Source organism: Tympanuchus pallidicinctus, unplaced genomic scaffold, assembly GCF_026119805.1.
Source record: "Tympanuchus pallidicinctus isolate F22 unplaced genomic scaffold, pur_lepc_1.0 scaffold14, whole genome shotgun sequence".
In the NCBI taxonomy this organism is placed as follows: domain Eukaryota; kingdom Metazoa; phylum Chordata; class Aves; order Galliformes; family Phasianidae; genus Tympanuchus; species Tympanuchus pallidicinctus.
This window is the reverse complement of record NW_026294659.1, coordinates 3,186,878-3,206,667: the sequence shown is the minus strand read 5'-3', so window position 1 is coordinate 3,206,667 and position 19,790 is coordinate 3,186,878. Positions and strand designations below refer to the sequence as shown.

Sequence of the window (19,790 nt, the reverse complement as noted above, 5' to 3'; positions counted from 1 at the left end):
CCAATATGCCTACAGCACATCTCCCATCAACATCATTTTTGCATATAACATCAGGCAATAAACAGAAATAAAGCTTTAATGCAAAGTTAAGATATGAGTACTAACTCAGCACAACTGCACAAAGCACAACAGACTACTGTAGCACTTGTTTAGTAACCTATTATTATCTAGGGCACTGCAGCAGTTACTTGGCTCAGCCATCCTTTACCAAGCATATAATTTTGTTTCAACATCAGACTGAATGCAAAAGAAAGAAGCCACTTACCTAAAAAACAACCTGTGTGTGTAATTTGAGTCATAAATAGAAAATACTGCTAGGTAATTTACAAAGTATGCCAGTACTATGGAGGAAGTTTAATAGGATACACAATGAGATCTAAAGTTCTTATAGACAGTTTCCCAGCCTGCTGTTTCAGTATTTATACTTCCTCCCTTTTTCATCAACTGAAATCATTGCAAACAGCATGACAAACAAATTACTGGAACAATGAAATGTGGCAATACACAATTTTACTTTTCCAATCCATGGCTTTGCAGTCTACACACTGAGATCTTACTTAATGGCTATATACTTCAACCTCACCTTCAGGACACACGCAGCAGGTTTTATAGCACCATAGAATTACGATTTTTTTGGTAATTATTCCGCTTCACTCAAGAAACAGTTGAACATTAAGTCGACAAAACTTGTATGGACTCATATCAGTAATAAGAAAAGGTATTAAAAAAAAAAATCACTATTATTCACACCTTTCTTTAACATATGAATAGCTGTATTGACTAAGACTACTGTGCTAATAATAATCCCAACTGCACTTAGATGGTCTGGCATCATTAAAATATGATGAAGGGAACTATGCCCAGAATACAATACAGGGATCAATCAGATAACATGTAGTCTTCCACATAACGAAAATAGTTAAATGGTAGAGCAACATACTTGGTCTTCTAAATAGCCACTAATTACTCAGCTAGTACTGACCAGAGTGTTTAATAAAGTTTAAAATTATGACCTTAACATTTTTTATAAAGGAAATGGCAAAAGCAGCCATTTTCCCCTCATGTGGTTAATCGTCAGTATCTCACAAAAATCTCACCACATTCCTCTCCCTGAAGCCCTGATTCCATTCCAAACAATTTGACAACCAAGAAATGGAGGAATGCTAGTTTTTCACCCTTAACAAGCATCCCTTTGACACAGAAGGCAGTTTAAAGCTTAGCGATTACCCAATCTCGTTACCTTGCTTATGACTGACAATTCCTGAATGGCTTCACTCTTTTTGCATTCAGAGCCTGCTTGGACACATCTTGACAGCCCATGCCCATCTCCAAACACCAATTATTCTTAGCATTCTGAAGACAAATTCTGTAGAAGAATCATAGAATATGCTGAGTTTGAAGGGACCCACACGGATCACTGAGTCCAGCTCTTAAAATTGCCCACCTGTTTTGCTGGCTTTTTTTATGCCATTTTTTCCACACATTCCTGTGTTGAGACTGGAACTGCACTCAATGACCCCATGGGTCCCTTCTGTCTCAGGACAAAGTCTATGATTCTTGTGCACAACGCAAGTGACATCCCATGAGATGTGACAGGCAAAGAATGTCAGTTTTTAGGCTTCTACAAAGTATTGCACAATGATTTAAATAACAAATACAGTGCTGGGCAGACGATAAAAAAACAACCCCCTAAAATAAAGTAGCAAAAAAATATGAAAACTGTTTAAATTAGCACTGGTATTTCCAGTCAACTTTACCTCTCCTATAAAGCAGATGAGTTCATCAACTAGTTTGGCTAAATTTAAGTCACTATGCTTCCTCTGACTTCAGAGAGTAAACTAATGGTTTGGAAGGATATGGAATACCTGCCCATTTCCTACATATCATTTTTACACAACTTACTCTAAATGTCATTGCTTCTGGATATCTTGTCTGTCACAATATACTAGAGAAGATTAATTTCTGCTTTTAACAGTTTTCTATTTTATTTTGTAATAACAAAAGGAGAAGTTGAACGCAGCCTGGGTTTCCTTCCTTCCTCACTCCAGAGTGACTAACAAGCAAGGAGATACACAGAGCATCAACGTCATCACACAGCATCAACCAAGGTCCAAGTCTTCAATGACATGGACAGCTTTTGAGAAACTAACAGAGGCAAATCCTACTGCAGACATCTCCAATGTCCAAATGATCAATTAATTTAAAGCTAAACTCTTAGTAACTCAAGGAAATGCCTTCTCCTGAAAAACTTCTAGACAGCCTAGAAATCACAGAGATGCACAGACATTGTTCTAGCCTCCTTCTAGACAAGGAGAACACTGGTCCTTCTTTGGAAGCGATAATTAGAAAGCCCACACAACGGCCAAAAAAAGGATTTCAACTTTGGAGCAACATCGTGATGGTCTGGACACTTAGAGGGTATGGCCACATTGTATGAGTAGGCGGTCAGGATGGGATGGCCTCGTGAATGGCCATGTGTGTGGGAGAAATCTGATCCTCACACTGGTGGTTACTGCTGTTTACTGGAATGAAACCTGTGTGAGTGGTCTGAAAAAGTCTCCATCTCGCCTGGGTTAGGCTAGGAACTAGTACATTCCTGCAGGGAGGTATTTTTAAAGGTTCCACTTCTTCAACAGGCTGAAAATTACGGCCTGTTCAACCTCAAAGGATTAAATCAGCAGAGCAAAAGCTTAGCATTGAAAAAGGCATTTCCATGCCCCCTCAATGAGAAGAGAAAGAGAATTGGAAAAAAAAATAGGACTTGTGGGCTGTGATTAAAAAAATATATATTTACTAAGACAGAAAAGGAAAAACAGAAACAAAACATGCAATGATAAAAATACTGGGTCCAAAACGAAAGCCTCCTGTTTTATTTTGGCCCATGATGACAGAAGCAGATGTTGGTGGTATGGCAGTAGAGGTTGAACCTTCCCACCAATATTCCATTACATTTCGTTGCAATGCAACAGATGACAGCAAATGGACAGTCAGACAAAATGATGTCTGACATGGAAGCATGGATGAAGCAAAGGGGCATCACCAAATCCTCCATGCAGAAAAAATGGCACCTACTGACTTCACAGACATTTGCTTATGGAGACCAAACAGTGGATATGAGCACAGTGAGGTGGTGAGTGGTGTGTCTCAACAGTGGCAACAGCAAAGTGAAAGATAAGCCACGTTCTAGACAGCCATGGACAGCTATCACACTATTAAATGAAAAGCATCTCAATCAGTCCATCTGCATAAATCAGTGGATTATGATCGGGGAAAGTCAGCTTCAGTGTGTTATAAATTGATGTGGCAACATTAGAATATCATAAAGCTTACTCCATGTGGGTCCAGCAAATGCTCACATAAGAACACAAAGAACATCGTATACAATTTTATCAGGACCTACTCAACTAATACAAGGCTAAAGGTGATAGTCTATTGCAGCGCAATAATGCCTGACTCCATATCTGTTTGAAAACCGTGGAGTGCACTGCCAGTTTTGGCTGGACTGTCCCACCACATCCATCATATAGTCTGGATTTCCATCTGTCCAGGCCAATAAAAGATGGGACTGCATCGGGAACATTTTCCTAGCAACAGTGCCATCATAGCAGTTGTGGAACAGTGGGTCACTCCCACTGGTACAGATTTTAACACAGATTTGTACGTGAGGTTTGTAGACTCTTGTTAATTGCTAGTGAAAATACACAGCTAATGCTAGTGACTGCTGAAAACTAGTGCTTTGTAGCTGAGAATTTGCTTTATGAAATAGTGTTATCGCACTCTTTGTACTGCTGTTGCTTCCATGTAAATAAGAGGCATTACTTATGGAGCAACCTACATACACATCTGCAGTGCAATCACTCGTCAACCTCTGACCAACACACAGCAAGGCAATGTCTCACCACCTGCCAACCAATACCCAGCAACCCCTGAGCAGTGGCCTTCCCTCAGACAACTCCCTGTAGCTTCATAGTCCTCCAGTGCCAAATTCAGGCCAGCTGCCCTGGCTCCTCTCTGCCCTTTGCTGCCTCCTCATGAAGGCTGTGGCTCTTCCCCACTGAGTGGTCCAGCCTGGCCCAAGGTACACTCCTATCACTCAGCAACAACCAAACATCCAGACTCTATTAACACTGTCTCAGCTGAAACCAGGACCTGGGATTACGTTTGTATGCAGACACAAGGATGTGAAACATGAAGGTAAAGGTCCTTGAAACTCACTTCTCTTCATACACTGGAAACCCAGGTCCTATGAAGGTTGCAAGACTCTCAAGATAAATGATGTGGTTAAAAATATCAAGGACATGAATTGCAAGGTTACTATTTGTGCAAATAAGTTTTTGCTCTTAAGAATTATTAAGATTGGTGGATATATAGAGCAATTGCAGAGGCTTTTTTTTTTTTCCAACATACTTAAGTACAGACTTACAGCAACAGAGAATGAGATCCATAAATTGTCCTTTCTATCTCACCAGAACTGAAACAACCAAAAATGTCATTCCTTCATCCTAAAATTGGGCACATCTGTTCTTGCATCCCCTAGGAATACAAATAGTCTGAAAAGCCTTTCACCGACAGGCTCTCTAATGTTAATGAATGTTAATGCACAATGTTAGTTGTCAGTCTCCACCTTGTGGCGAAAAGATCATCTGCATAAGCATTTGGAGATAGCTTCGAGGATCACAGTGGTACCCCAAGGGAACAATCATGGTATGTGTTAGAACAGCACATGAAAGAAAGCTACAATTAAAGATTTTCAGTAAGTGTGCATATTATACTTCTACGCTTCACTGTCAATAGTAAAAAAGCAACATCTCAACTTCCTAAACTCTCCCACTTCTCCTCCGTACAGTTAAGATCAACTTTTGTCAGTTTAAAAAAAAAGTGAAATCTCACATAATCCTGAAGCTATTAGAGCATCTCTCAGAATGTTTAGTGTCAGGGTCAGTGTTCCATTGTTAATGCAGTTAGATTTACTCAACTTTTGTTGATGGTGGTATTGCATATAACCTAAAAGTACAGTATCTGCATTAAGACCTGCAAGGTTTAGTTAAAAAAAAAAAAATTCAAATTGGCCTGCCAAATTTTTTATGGAATCAATTCTGCAGAAGCAGACAAACTCTCAGCCAGCTACAGCAATGGCTCCATCCATTTTGTCATCCACAGATGAAGAGGAGCCATCACATCACTTACACAATGTAATTATGTAAAAAACAGATATTTCTATGCACTGAAACTTTGGGTTTTAAGTTAATCAAAAATACAATATGTAACTAGGTGGATACTAGGACTTTATCCTAGTTAATGCACATGAAATTATCAAACATCTAAAAAATTCTCAAAGTTCAGAGCTACATCACAGTGCTACAAGACACTTAATTCTCAGTTACACTGCAAACAGTATGCATGGAAGTATAACTGAATGGGAACAGGAGGTTGTGCCTATTTTCTTTTAGTACTGCACTGACTGCCAGTATTAGCTGCATTGTTTCCATGTTTCCAAACTACTAGCAATAAGCAATTGCTTTTCAGCATTTCCAGAACATCCCTAGCTTTTTCAAAGACTGTTTTTCACCAGTGTTTTTGGACTCTACAGCACTGCAGTGAGACAAAACCCGACTCTGCTTGCTGATGGTGCTCCTAAGCAATACCTGCAGTAGTTTGCTCCTTCTGATAGCATAATACACTTTTCTGTTAGAAGACAAGTTTCAAATGCCAGTACAACACAATGCCAACACAGAGAAAGCAACTACAGCTACTGGCCTGTAGCCAACAGGGTGACACTTCTGCAGCATCTTCCCTCTGATGCATTCCTTCATCATAGTGAGGCTCAGGCCATAGCAATTAAATGGAAATTCCCCCAGTCAGTTGTCTTGAGATTATTTAATGTCTATATTTTAGAGAACAAAAAAAGCACCTCAAGAAAGTTGGTATGAAAGAGGCCAGGGGGAACAACACACAAAGTATTGCTTTTTTTGTTAAAAAAAAAAAAAAAAAAAAAAAAAAAAAAAAAAAAAAAAAACCATTTCCTTCAGCAGGTAAAATGCAGCCTATTACCTAAGATTTGCATCTTAGAAGTTGACAGCTGGAACAAAAGTAACTTAAATAGACAACATTTTACACAGAGCTAAAATACTCTGTCATTTAACAATCAATATATATCAGAGCATTCAAAATCTTGCACGTCCTCAGTGTGTGACTAAGATCAGTTACTCAAATCAGCAGTAGTTCACATCTGAATTTCAGTCCACAGTCTACCTGTCAAGCTGAACCAGGGCTGCACCAGCCCCAACATGCACTGATTGCAGCTTGATGTACAACCACTTCTCCATGCACATTGGCTGCAGCATGGCCATCAAACCAGCTTTATGCTTGTCTTCTTCCCAGAGTCTTTCCAGAAAATCTGACAGATTGCACAGACATTTACATATCCACTATTAAAGTCCACTAGACTCATTGTGTATGTTAACAGGTAGGAAAATTGCAACATGGATGCTTGCTCTGTCCAAAAGACATTGCCTCCCTTTCAATACCAAAACCTGTAAGGAATATTTCCACTGTTAACAAAATAAAAAGCCAGGAAGATTTAGTGCAGTGTGACTGCATTAGTTGTATCCTGCATTTCAACCACAGGATAATGTATTTATCTTGTTCATACAACTGCTGCATTTCAAAGAAAAGCAGCACATTAAGGTTGTTACAAAAAAAGAAAAAAAAGTCATTCTGTGAATCTTGCATTTCTTTAAAAGCTTGTCCAATTTAAGAGCAAATTCATTCCTTTGTGCACCTCAGAAAGCTAGTTCTGATGGGAATAGTGTTCAAATGCATAATTTTAGCAGAGTTATTACGGAGTTCAGTGAAGTACTTCAAAATGCTGTACTTCGATGCTACACACATTAGAAAACTAGTTGAAGTATGGGCACAGCACAAAATACAACTTCAGAGACACTTCACTCATCTGTCTGCTCGCTCTCATCAGGTTTTTTCTTGTTACAATTGCATAGAGCTTCGTGGTATTCTAAGTTTGGAATAAAGAAGTATCTTCAGATGGAAGCTTTACCACAGTTGCATTATACCTGAAGTAGCCATACTGTAGCAAGCATATCAATTTTTAATTATTTTTAAATGGAATTGGATTAGAAACTTGATACAAGAACAAAGTCTTATAAGAACTGCATAAGGCATTTCATAAAATGCCAAGCATTATAACAAATAGATTAAAATGTATAAAATCTATTTTCCACAAAGCAAAACCAGTAATTTCCATTAGGAATTGATAAAAAAAGCAAAAAGAACATTTACTTCCAACTGACTAGTTTTCTTGTCACATTGCACCTATGTCAAATTCTTACATCTTTATGGATAACACAAATTTTCATGTCTTACACTGTATTACTGAAGACATTAGCTTAGAAACCATGTCCATCTTTGTAAAGTACACCTATTCTGCTTTTCCAAGAACTGCTTGCAGCTGAAGTATTTTGCAGTATGCCTTCCTGATTATTGAAATTATGTTTGTAAGTTCAAAGGCACAAACAATTTCAGCTGAAAATGGAAAGAGACAAGTCAGTTTGGAAAGCCCAGATTTCATGCAAAAATCCAAACAAAGTACTATAAGGAAAGAAAACAGCCTGCTACTATATTTTGTTAGTTTTGCTGGGTTTTTTTGTTTGTCTGTTTTTGTTTGTGAGAAAGATGTATCTGAAAAATATAGATTACAATACTTACAACAGCAGTACTTCTTTACATCTAGATACCATACCTGTGTGAAATACTTTCCATCTTGCTTCAGGACTTTCATTGAGAGGTCAAGAATCAATCGCAGAAATTCCCACGTAGAATCTACAGAGTATGATCAATAAACAAATATCATTGGCTTTATATAGTCATGACCTACAGCATGCCTACCATCTAGAAAGCAGCTATCTTTCAGCTTGAAAGAAAACAACAAAGAAACAAACAAGAAAAATAAATCAAAGTGTCATGGTTTTGTGATTTTTGGTTTTAGGTATTCCACATCATAACATCACGTGGGGCACTGGGAGTTTAACTGTCAATGCTCAAGTCCTGGGTACCTGCCCAGAAGAAGAGAAGAACTACATTCCCCAGAGGACTTTGTGGTCAGGGAGAGGAGATTTAACTCCTGGCCAGGTCACCTGATGTCCTCTTTTTCGCCTGCCCTTCATCGTGGGCACTGGTCCCGTCTCCCTGCTGCTCAACTGGACTGCGCATCTCACCTCAGCGTTGTGGTGAGGCCTGACCACCTTTCAGACATTCTCTCCCTCATTATATTTGATTTATTAGCTTCAATTCTGATTATATCGTATTATAGTGTGTTACCTTGCATTCCGATAATGTATTTAGTAAATTAGTTTGTTTCTTCTCAGATCATTGCCACTGTTTTCAATCATTTGTTTTCAATCATTTTGGGATCCCCTGTTTCCTTTTTTCCAGAGGCACGGATCTGCGGATCCCTCTGCCCTACTCATCACGGAACCGGGCCGAACCAGCCCGTAAACCAGCGACATTCTTGGTGGGACCGTTGACACAAAGCCTCTATAAAACCCTCACACAATAGCAACAAAGAAGTGAATATCTCTAGTTTTCTTTACTGTAATATTCTGTATGTTTTCTTTCGTTTGTTTTTAATAATGTTTTCATTACTTTGGGTAGGGAGAGGATATGTGTCAGCATGGGTGCGAGTGCATACAATACTGGAATGTGAACTCACTGAACACTTTTCTCAAGAGTTACTTGAGCTCACATTATTCTGGAGTATGAGCACAGTTTTCAAAGAAGTTCAATACACCTACTTTTATCTAATGCTTAAGAGAAATTTGAAAGATATGCTATCATTTTCTGCGCTTCAATAAAGCTCCCACTAAAAGAAAGGTAAGAATCAAAGTGTTTTTTATTCAAATTGCCAATTGTTATGCAGTAGGGACTGAGATTGAGAAGTTACACAGAAGTGGAGGAAAATAAATTAGAAGATTAACCTTCTTCTGGAGATGTGGAGATTGGAACAGCTGTCAGATCATTAATTACATAATCAAACATCCTTCCTTCTTTGGCATACCTCTTCAGTACAGGAATACAGTCTTCAATTAGAACCTAAAAGAATGAAATACTGTAATTAATCTTCAAAATACCCTAGAACTGACCTGGAAAAAGGAACAAACTTGGATTCACAGGAACTAAGCAAGGAATGAAGTGCAAAATTAAAAATGGATTTAACTTCGAGTTATATTTTCATATTTTTATGTCATTATAAAGCAGGAATAATAAGAAGTGCAAGGCACCACAAGACTCAGTTTCCTAGCTCAGACTTCTAGGTAGCCTCTGTTCTGTCAAATGGTAACACTTGCAGCCTCCTAACACAGTAGTAAAATAAGGTATTTGTATGAAGGGCCACTGACTCATGTAAACTAGCATGCAACTTCTCAGTTAATTTTTAATGTGCATTTTTTTAACACACACCTTCAAACTAGTATTTATGAGAACGTTAAGGAGCAGGAATGAAAACAGAACAAGATATCAGATCATATCAGTAAAAAGATGTCAGATGCGGCACAGAAGACTGCATGCCTTTAAACACTGAGAGTGCAGTGGTAAGATTTTCTCTGAAAATTTTTTTAAAAAGTGCAGTTTTTTTTAACAGATATTCTCAATAGTGAAGAATGACCTAACTTAAACATACATTTCTTTTCAGATCTTCATAACAATTTAGGGAATTGTATTTAACACTGCATCCCTATAACTATTTCCTCTTCATTTATAAGTTGTGGCAATAGGCAACTTTCATATTTCACATTCCTTCTGGGTATACGTAGTTATTTTTAAAATAATTCAAAAGTGAAGAATTAAAATAATGCATACTTTCAATACAAGTTCCACTGGCAGCTATTAGCATTTAGGAATTTCATGAGGAAAAAAAATTCTTCCCAAAATTAAGAAAGATCAGAAGGCTCTTCTACCAAACTTTCCCACAGCAATCTCCCAGCCTCAATGTCACATTTGAAATGTTACTCTCAACAAAAGCAAAATAAAAAATACCTGATAGCACTCTCCTTTCAGATTGTCTAAGACATCTCCGCATGTTTTACGCATGTACTTTTTACACCCGTCGATCACCATTTGGTCAATGTTTGAAGACAGTTAAGGCATTCAGCACCCCAGAAATAATACAGGTTATGAGAATTTCATTTTCTTCAAGAAAAAAATTGTCAAAAAGGTGAAATTCACAAAGGAATAATAAGGTGTAGTTATGTATCACAATAGCCAAGCTTACATCTTTGACCCCAAATTCAGACAGAGGGTCAAAAAGCACTTACTTTTGTTTTCAACCACTGTTTATGGCACATTAGGTTACCATTAATGTTAAAGCTTCATGCTCACAAGAAAGAAATTTCAATTCAGACTATCTCCTCATGCAAATTAGAGTCTGGTAGTTGTACTTAATGCTAAAACATGCAGACTGCACAACACTGAAATGACCAGTCATTTGTCAAAGGATATCTCTACCATAGTAACCATCTTTGGCTTCAGTTTGACTATCTCATACAGAATACCCCCATCACCACCTCCAAGGATCAGCACTTCTTTGCCAGTGTAGTCTTCCTTTCCGCTGCCCATTATGGCTCGAGTATATGCCAAGTCACTTTCTGCCAGATCTGAATGGAAGGAAGAGAAAGAGTTGGACAGAAACATCTTTAGTTCTTTTGATTAATCCCCAGGAGATACAATACAGATCAATGTAAGAGTAGATATAGAAAGAACCTAGCTGAGACACGTCAGGTAGAAGCAGACTGGTGATTTACCAGAGCTAATGAAATCCTCCTCTGAATCTCGTACAGGACTTCTGCATTCCTCAAAGCAAACTCAACAGTGGCTGCATCAACATTACCAAGCACTGTATGCCAAGACAACCACATCTGCAGCGCAAAAGAGGCAGTACTTAGGACTTGACGTCCACACTTGACACACTTCAGTGGGTTTTTACCTCAAATTAATGCAGCAAAAGACAATCAGGAGACTTTCGCAAGCACTCTCAGAACCCCAACTAAAAAGATCAACCTAGTTGCACCCTGCAGATCCCTGCACAGAAGAATAAGCATGACCATTAATATCTGGTACCTTCAAAACAGGCAATAACTTTCCTGGCTCTAATATCAGATCTAAGTTACAAGAGCAAACCAATGATGTGCTGCTATACCAAGCACATTCTAATACTGTGCCTGCCAATCAGCACTTAGTTTATAATGGCACAATAACAGAATTACAGACCATTGTTTTAAAATTCTGTGGAAGGTAAATAAGTAATGGCATACTTCTCTTTCTATGTGGCATGCTGTGACAACATTCAAAGAAAACCTCATTTCCATATGAAAAATCAAAATGAAAATTTCTGGCCAGAAGTGTGGAATACTTAATTTGGCAATTCAAATACAACTCTAACAGAATTAAAGAATACTCAGCTGATGAATTCAGTATTAACAACACTCACAGCTGCCATCTGCACAGAATTCTTTAAGTCCCCTTGACAGATGGTGATAGCTACATTGAATGGTTAGAGGTATTTCTGGTGATTTCAAAAGCTATATTCAAAAGTCTTAATTACTCAGCCTCAAATTAGCTATCCTAACCCTAGACAGGAACATCCCTCATTTACTTCAGTCAGTGCATTTAAACATAAATACAAAGGGACTTCACAAAGCATATTCCTTGATATGTCTAGTCTTCATTGCAAATAGCATCCTTATGTGGCTTAAAAGAACAGTAACCCATCTTCTCTCAGATTCACTTTCAAAAACACAGAGAACAACAGGCAGAGGTAGTCCATAGATAGAACCTCTCATAAAATCTGGGTCACTCTTCCTACTAACTTGAAGTTCAACTTAGCATTCTGGAGAAGAAAGAGGCAAAATAAGTTCAACAACACAGCAGCTAAATGGGATACAGCTGTTCTGGCTGATCTCACTGAGGAAATAATTTCAGCATCACAAAAAATAGGGCAGCAGATTACCACCCCCCACACACCACCTTTTCTTCCTCTGGATACTCCCTGATAATTCCAATCTTCTGTTTTGAAGATTGATACTTTGTTTTACTGTCAAAGAGAAGCCCTCAAGAGGTTGCTATCACAACAAACAGTAAAAGATAAAATGAACAAAGTGATTCAATGAGCTGTGGTAGAGAACGCTAACTTCACTTCTCCTGTGGTATTTTCCACAGCAAGAAAAACACTTTTGAAAGAGCATATACCTTGCTCATACTCCAGCTTTTACACCTGGTCACCCTTTCTGATTTAAATATTTTATATATAGGAACAGATGTGTACGTACACATACATATACAAGACTTAGCTTCCTGTATCAGAACCACAACCTTCAGTAACCCATCAAAACTGACACAGTAAGAGAAAACACTTCTTACAATTTCACCCAGAAGATCCTCACTGAGACAATACTTACTGACATCCCCACTGAGAATAAGAATATTCCCAAACTGTTTCGAATGCAAAATTTTAATGTTCTGAAAAGGTGAATCTTCATCATAAACAACTTCATCTATGTCATACTCTACCAAGCGCCCATCAGCTGTGGGCCAGTATCTATCGATGACACCTCCTCTCAAAATGGCTGGCAATCTAGAAAGAGAGAAGAGAGAAAAAGATCACCAAACCTGTGAGAATGATTTTGTATATTTTCTTTTAACAATCACTGGCTTCTGCATAATAAATATAATAAATAAATAGCATTTACAAGAGTAAACAAGAAAATTCGCAAGATTTAATGCTGAAGGCATTTAACAAACCCATGAGCCATATGTTAAATACACAAAATTTGCTAAGGTACCAGTGGTGTAGCAGTGACCGCTCTTCATGTACAACTAAGTTCTACAAAGTGCACGAATACACCTCTAAGAGAAAAGACTTATGTAACACCGCCTCTGCAAAAGAAGCAGTTTATGACCAGAAATTGCCACAATACAAAAATCAGAATGTGAACAAAAAAAAAACAACACAACAACAACAACAAAAACAAAAATGACAAAACCTCTTCCCGTGTTTAGCTCAGCTAAGAACGCAATTTCTTTGAGATTAGTGAGTCTCACCCTTCTAAAGTTGTACTGAGACATTTTAAACATATACGGAAACACAAAAGCGAGCTATGACAGCGCTTTAAGCTGAGCCAGGTCTGCAATGTTTAAGCACAATTCTTGATATCCACATATGTGACATCTCAGCTGCCAGCTTGTTTTATTTTTAAAATACATTTCAAAGCCACCTAGACAAACAGGTTGCTTTGTGCTTAAATCTTTTCTTTCTTTTCCTTTTTCTTTTAAGTCCAACACAACTATGGTTGAAATCAGTGTTAGATCTGAAAAGACAAAATGTATTTGAAATGGTAATAAATAATTAAAATGATTGAATTCCATTTCATGCAAATTGCGCAGGCACAGAGTTCATCAAATTTCCGTACACTCTAGATAACTAAGTCTTTTTCAGGAGAAGGTGCAGGAGAAAAATCAGACAGACAAGCTTCTTGCAAATTCACCAGGGATTCTCAGCAAACACTGTACAAAGTATTTCTGCTCTCAGTAAACCACGCGATGGCAGCACATGTTGAAAAAGCAAGAGCATCTATTCACAAGATCAAGGAAAAAGGTAGAAAGAACAATTTCCAGCAGCACTAGTTTTGTTAGGGATCATGTATGATTCAGAAGGATGCAAAACAAATTTTTAAAAGTTGAGGAGCATGTTACAAGATCCAATCCAGAAGCACTGTCCAAAGAAATTCATCTTCCTATACTCAGGAAACAAAACTAATCTAGATCACTTCAGATAGACTTTTTCCTGATCTATGTTAAACAAGTTCACATAATAGGGATTCTACAGACACCCAGAATAGTATGTCAATATTAAAAAGTGTTCTACAAAAGACAGTACTTCCACTGCTTGCTGCCCATTCTCAAACCCAGCTCCATCAGATAAATCTGGATAATCCTGCTCTGGTTGCTGGGACCAAGCCACATGAGACAGTGGTGGGAAAGGATGCCCACCTTGGCTCTGGCTTATGCTTTTGCCTGAGCTAAGCTACAGCTGTGCCTGCCCACATCTTTTGCCACTCCTGACACCCAGCCTGGAAGTATAAGGCCTTGTCTGGCACTATCAGCAACCCACTCCAGCCCTGCTTGCCCCATCAGGAGCCGTGGGACTGGATCTTGTAGGTAAAGTTCATGCTCTGGACTGGCCTGCTGCCACCCTTGGCTCCCTAGTTCTTCCACAGCAGAACGCCTCTTGCCTTCTGTTTGCATTTTCTCCCACCAATTCATGCAACTGTTGCAGAAAACAATAAAAGAAGTAATTCTTGCCCAAGTAACAACACTGAAGGTCAAGCTTCACATGAGAAAAATCAGTGTCTTTAATTCTGCTATAAAACAGTTTCAAAATATTCAGGGAAAAACATACACAAGAATTCATACTCCAGACTACTTATTCACAGCAGCATAGCAAAGCATAATTTATTGTCTTTAGCAACCCAGACAAATGTGGAAGTCTATATATATGAACTTACCGCTTTACCCTTTTCAGATTGCCATGAAAAAATTCTTTCATTCTTTCTTCTACTTTGTTTAGAAGCTGAAAAAACAGCAAACAAAAGAGGTGGAAATTATAGAAGGGATCACTTGATGTATAACATCTTTTAAATTAGACTAGTTAGAAGGCAATAATAAGAAGCATCAGTAGTGAAAGACTTGCAACATAACATTAGAAGTCCATGAATAATTATCTGCCCTGGCTACATTAGTAGCAAGCAAACACATACTGCTAACAGCTGTCACTGCATTTAACTGTCTGGGTTAACCGCCACAACACTCAGACCCAACTTAAAGAGGGAGCAGAAGAATCCTGGAAAGTTTTAGTCCCCCCCAAAATCCCAACTCTGAATTTCACATCAGAGAAGCAGCAACTATTCTTCTTCCTGGGAAAGAAAAGTTTTAGAACAAAGGTTCTCAGTCTCCCATATCAGAGAAGAAAATGATACTCTAGTACACCGTGTGGTGGGTTGAACATCCCTTCTCTCTCTGCCCTGTGTATAGGAAGGCTAAAAGAAGGCTGCAACATTTTTGAAACTTGTATAGCAAAGAATGTGAAGCCCACTACATCCATGCAAGTATGTGTGTGCATTTGTACACAAATGTGATTACAACAGCCACTACTACTCCACATCTGTGAGCACTAAGATAGAATGAACACAGTTATTTAAAAATATTTTACCAAGTTATGCTTTAATAGATGTGAAGAAAAGAAGGGGTTCCCCATGCAGTTCACTAAGCATAAGAAAAGCATCCCTACTACCTGATCAGTTTCCTCTCTTCCTTTTGTATGATCATTGTAGCTCTGCAGGTCCACCAACACTAATCCATGAGGGTGAATTCTCAAATTGGCAAAACTACAAAATAAAGACAGACAGTGATGACGGCTTTGTTAATAAAAATGAGAGGAAAGAAAGCCTGAAATTCATAGGTAAATTCAGAATGGCCAGGTTTTTTTTGCTTTTTCCAGGAGCCTGTCAGTTGCTGATAGTTCCAGATCCATTATTCCTCAAGACGTCACTCAGCAGTAAATGGAAAGCTGCAATGGTATGCCAAACACTGCATAACTAATAAAACCAGCAGGCAGCAAGTTAATGAAGATGTTTAAGCCAGAGCCACCATTTTACTTGGGGAATTACACTGTCTACTCTCAGCTGTTCAGCCCTCAGTAAGGCCTGCTTGGATAGGTGGGGTTTTCTTTATAATGAAATCAAGCCTGAAGAACACAATGAGATGTTTCTTCTCCTCCTACTTCTTACTTTTTGCCTTTTCCTTTTTCTTAAATGTATGGTAATTTCTCAAAGAGACAATGTTCAGATTCAAGCCTTATAAAAATTTACACATTGGAAAAAATAAACATTTACACACAATGAACAAGAAATTGCAGCAGCAAAACCTCGGTGATGAATGCAAATGCAAGAGTATGCTGTACACTGGTTTATTACAGCAACCAAGAACAAGGCTTCATAAGAGCAGGGAGAACAAATGGAGGAGGACTTCCAGCTTGTAACAAACAGAAGATAAGCACTATGGAGAAGGACACACAAACAACACAAAAAAAACCAAACCAAAACAAAAAAAAACAGAAAGAGAGAAGCAAATGCTACACCCTTCCTGTACTGGGGAGGGAAGAAGACAAAAAGAATGGAATGGCTACTACAAGGAAATTATGTGCCACACACTTCTTAGAAAAGATGACCCTGAGAAGCGTCTGATTTTCCTCAAGACTTCATGAATAGGTCTTGCCTAAAGAAAGATGTTTTTATACAGCACACCTGCCCAATTATCTGCACCTTTGCACCAAATTAATGATCTTCCCTACATTTCACCGATTGTCCACTAGATGTCTTCCCTACAAGTATTTTAGATTAGAGACTAGAAAACGCATACACTACAGTGATCACTAAACTAAATCAGTGAAAAGCCATTAAGTATGTACTCTCCTGACACAGTCACCAGGAAATTATGCCTGCATAAATGATCCCAGTTGGTCCTGATGAAAGGATGTACAGAAAGTAACCAAGGAATAACACATCATCTTGTTCTTCATGTTGTTTTTTTTCTGCAGTTTGACAAAACTGCATCTAATTGAAAGTGTGGATTTAAGAAAGGAGTGTCACGTTCCTCTGTGTAGAAAAAATGGCACCCATTGACATTCATCAACACTTGCTGAACACCGATGGAGATAAAACAGTGGATGTGAGCACAGTGAGGTGGTGGGTGGTGTGAGCAGAGTGAGGTAGTGATACTGCAAAGCCACCATTCACTGGGTCTAACAGTGAATTATTCTCACTAGGACAACAGAGTACTGACACCTCACGGGGACGCCTCTTCCAAGTTAGATGACAGATTGGAGTAGTGCAGTGGGCCAGTAATTCACGTACTGAGGGTCTAGCTGGTAATACTGCTCTCAAACAGAAAACATATGTTAAACTGAAAAAACTTTCAAAGAAATTGCTGAGAAGGACATCAGGGTTCCAGCTGATGAAAAACTTAACATGATTAGCAGAGTGCAATTTCAGCCCAGAAGGCCAATGATATGTTGGGCTCCATCAGGCAAGGGGTGACCAGTAGGACAAAGGAGGTGATTGTCTCTCACTATTCTGCCCATCTGAAGCCTCTGCTGGACTACTGCATCCACGTCTGGAGCCCCCAGTGTAGGAAAGATGTGGAGCTTTTGGAGAGGGTCCAGAGGAGGGTCACAAAGATGATCCAAGGGCTATAGCAAGACCAAGACTGAACTCACAGACTAAGGTGAAACAAGGATATAGCAAAGGGTACTTTGCTTCTTCTTTCTTTCACTTGTCTAATGACCACATGTGAACAAAGGTTTTCAGCAGCAGCTCTTATGATAACAGTAGAGGACAGGGTGTTATGGAACAACAATAATACAGTTTCAGTATCATCTCTCTGAAATTACAGCAAAGATTACTTTACAATCTGACAAAATAGCTCCCAAAATTAAGGTTTTATCACAAGAATCCTCTTTCCTTCCTGTCTTACAGAAAAAAAAAATAATCCTAGTTTTCAAAGCTTGCTAGCACTTCCATAAAACGAACGAGGAAAAAACTCAAAAATAAGGATCCTCTCCTTTCCATTAGGGCACAAAACATACGAAATGCAGCCCTTGTTATAACAAGGTCCTAGCATCCCACCTGCACATATCTTGTACAGCAGTACCCAGGCTTTTTGTCCTTGCAAGGAAATGGATTATGATCACAGAAATACTTTTATTGAGCCTTCCAAATACTGCCTCTTGCCTGAGTTTTATTTTTCAGAACAGGGAACATCAGATGTTAACAAATAATTGTTCGAAACCAGAAAAGGTTTTGGATGAACAACTGAACTTAAAAAGAACCAGCAGGAGAGATCAACATATTCTAAACCAATATGTTTACCCTGCCTCAGTGACATGATTGAAGAATAAGAAATACTGCAATCCTGCATATTCAACCTTTTTTTTTTTTTTTTCCCTACAGATAAAAACTGGATAGACAGACAGCAGCCCTCTTCACTCCATCAAAGCTTTAATCTGCTGAATGACTGACCTTGAGCCTGGACATAATAGTAAAGTATATGAAGAATACCTTCCCAAAGAAATTGCCACCTGTAAAATTACCCATGAGGGGAGGAACTTACTTATAATAGAAAATCCCAAAATATATCATCAACAGCAAAAATACTACCAAGACAACAACACACAGGAGAACACTTTTTTAAAATACTACTTATCTTAACTACAAATTACTTTGGAAACATTAATGAATTAAGCAACCACAGTCTTTTTCACTGTATGATTGTTTTTGTTCTCTTTTTTTCTTTTTTAAACAAAAGAAGGAAATTAAAACAATGAAAACTATCATAGTTCTGAAGCGCAGCCGATTCCTAGCAGTTGCTTCCAACTGTTCTTCAGTCCATTTTCACACCCTAGGTTAACTGAATAAAAAGCAACATTCTCATCTGGCACAGAGTTGAGAAATGCCCATCTTGCTCCTTTAAAAGGTGCTGACTGCCACAGTAGTTAGCTAAACAATATGGTCAGGAAAAAGCATAGAAATACCTAACCCTCCCTTCTCAGTGTTAACATATTCATCACAATCGTCTCAGTGACAAACAAAGCTTCAACTGGTTAAATCTTGCACTGTTGTGACAATGAACTCAAATACCCCGAGGATTACCTTTCTCCAAAAAAAGAACTCAGAACAGAGAAGCTTAAGATGGATGCATGAATAGGGGAAAGTCACTGCCTTTGTAAAAGAGAGTCTTGTAGAAACACCGGCTCAGAATTACAGGTTTTGTGGGCTTTTAAAAGAGCTTTCAGGTGCAAAGGGACAAAAAGAGGGATCAGGGAAGTATTTGAGTAGCTGATGTGGGTAAGGAAGACTAAAGGACAAGAAATACTACAGCTGTGAGTACTATTCTGAGTGTGTGTACAAGTAGTGATGATATCAAAATACAGTATTGGCTCTTCAATGATCTTCTTACCCTGGTTTTATTTTATTATTATTTTTACATCTTAAGAAGTAACGGGCCGTAGGAAGTACCATATATATTCAGCAAGATAAAGACTTCACATTCATATCTTGAAAAAAACTTTCTAGTCTAAAGCAGAGTGACACATCAATGAAAGAAACTTAAATGAAATCAAGCTAATTACAGGGCTCCCAAAAATATGCAGTTTCCACAAGCAATGCAAAAATATACCTCAGGAAAACAAAACTGCTGAGATCCCAAAACCTCCCAGAACTGTAGCTGGCACATTACTATTTCCCAGTGCAGCATTTCCATAAAGGGCTGGCCAAGAACAGAAAAACATTCACGTCACTGTAAACACTGACCTGACTGGTTAAAGAGAACGATTTCCTGAACAACGCCAGAGTGTGAATGGGTATTTCACTCACGGTTTCATCTGACAAACCGATTAGTAAAATGTTTTCAAATGAGCTTCCCTCAGTTAGTTTATTTTGAGGTTTGTTATGCCCTGCCCCTCTGGCTAAGAGTAACTCACAATGCTAACGGACCAGGTAGGACCGACTCTGGCTTGCTAAACTTCAACGAAGGAGGTTCTGTTGCTTCAGTGATGCCAATAGGAAAGCAAGGCATAATCCTCAAATAAGCTCTAATTCATTTAACAGTAGTAGCCCTTCACGGAGCTGTTTTGCCAACAGCAGTGCCTGCATCTCAACAATCTGTAACAG

The 19,790-nt window shown here is 38.5% G+C and overlaps 1 protein-coding gene across 1 annotated transcript in view; it reads right to left on the bottom strand.

Moving 5' to 3' along the window:
* The window catches only part of SMS (spermine synthase), a 46,192-nt gene that overhangs the window by 8,604 nt on the left and 17,798 nt on the right, over positions 1 to 19,790 (bottom strand). The window contains exons 3-9 of the mRNA XM_052673777.1: positions 15,356 to 15,449; positions 14,571 to 14,635; positions 12,465 to 12,640; positions 10,510 to 10,664; positions 10,048 to 10,137; positions 8,991 to 9,105; positions 7,757 to 7,836 (exon numbers count right to left, since the gene is read on the bottom strand). Coding sequence (XP_052529737.1) covers positions 7,757 to 7,836; positions 8,991 to 9,105; positions 10,048 to 10,137; positions 10,510 to 10,664; positions 12,465 to 12,640; positions 14,571 to 14,635; positions 15,356 to 15,449 — 775 coding nt within the window. The remainder of the gene's footprint in view (positions 1 to 7,756; positions 7,837 to 8,990; positions 9,106 to 10,047; positions 10,138 to 10,509; positions 10,665 to 12,464; positions 12,641 to 14,570; positions 14,636 to 15,355; positions 15,450 to 19,790) is intronic.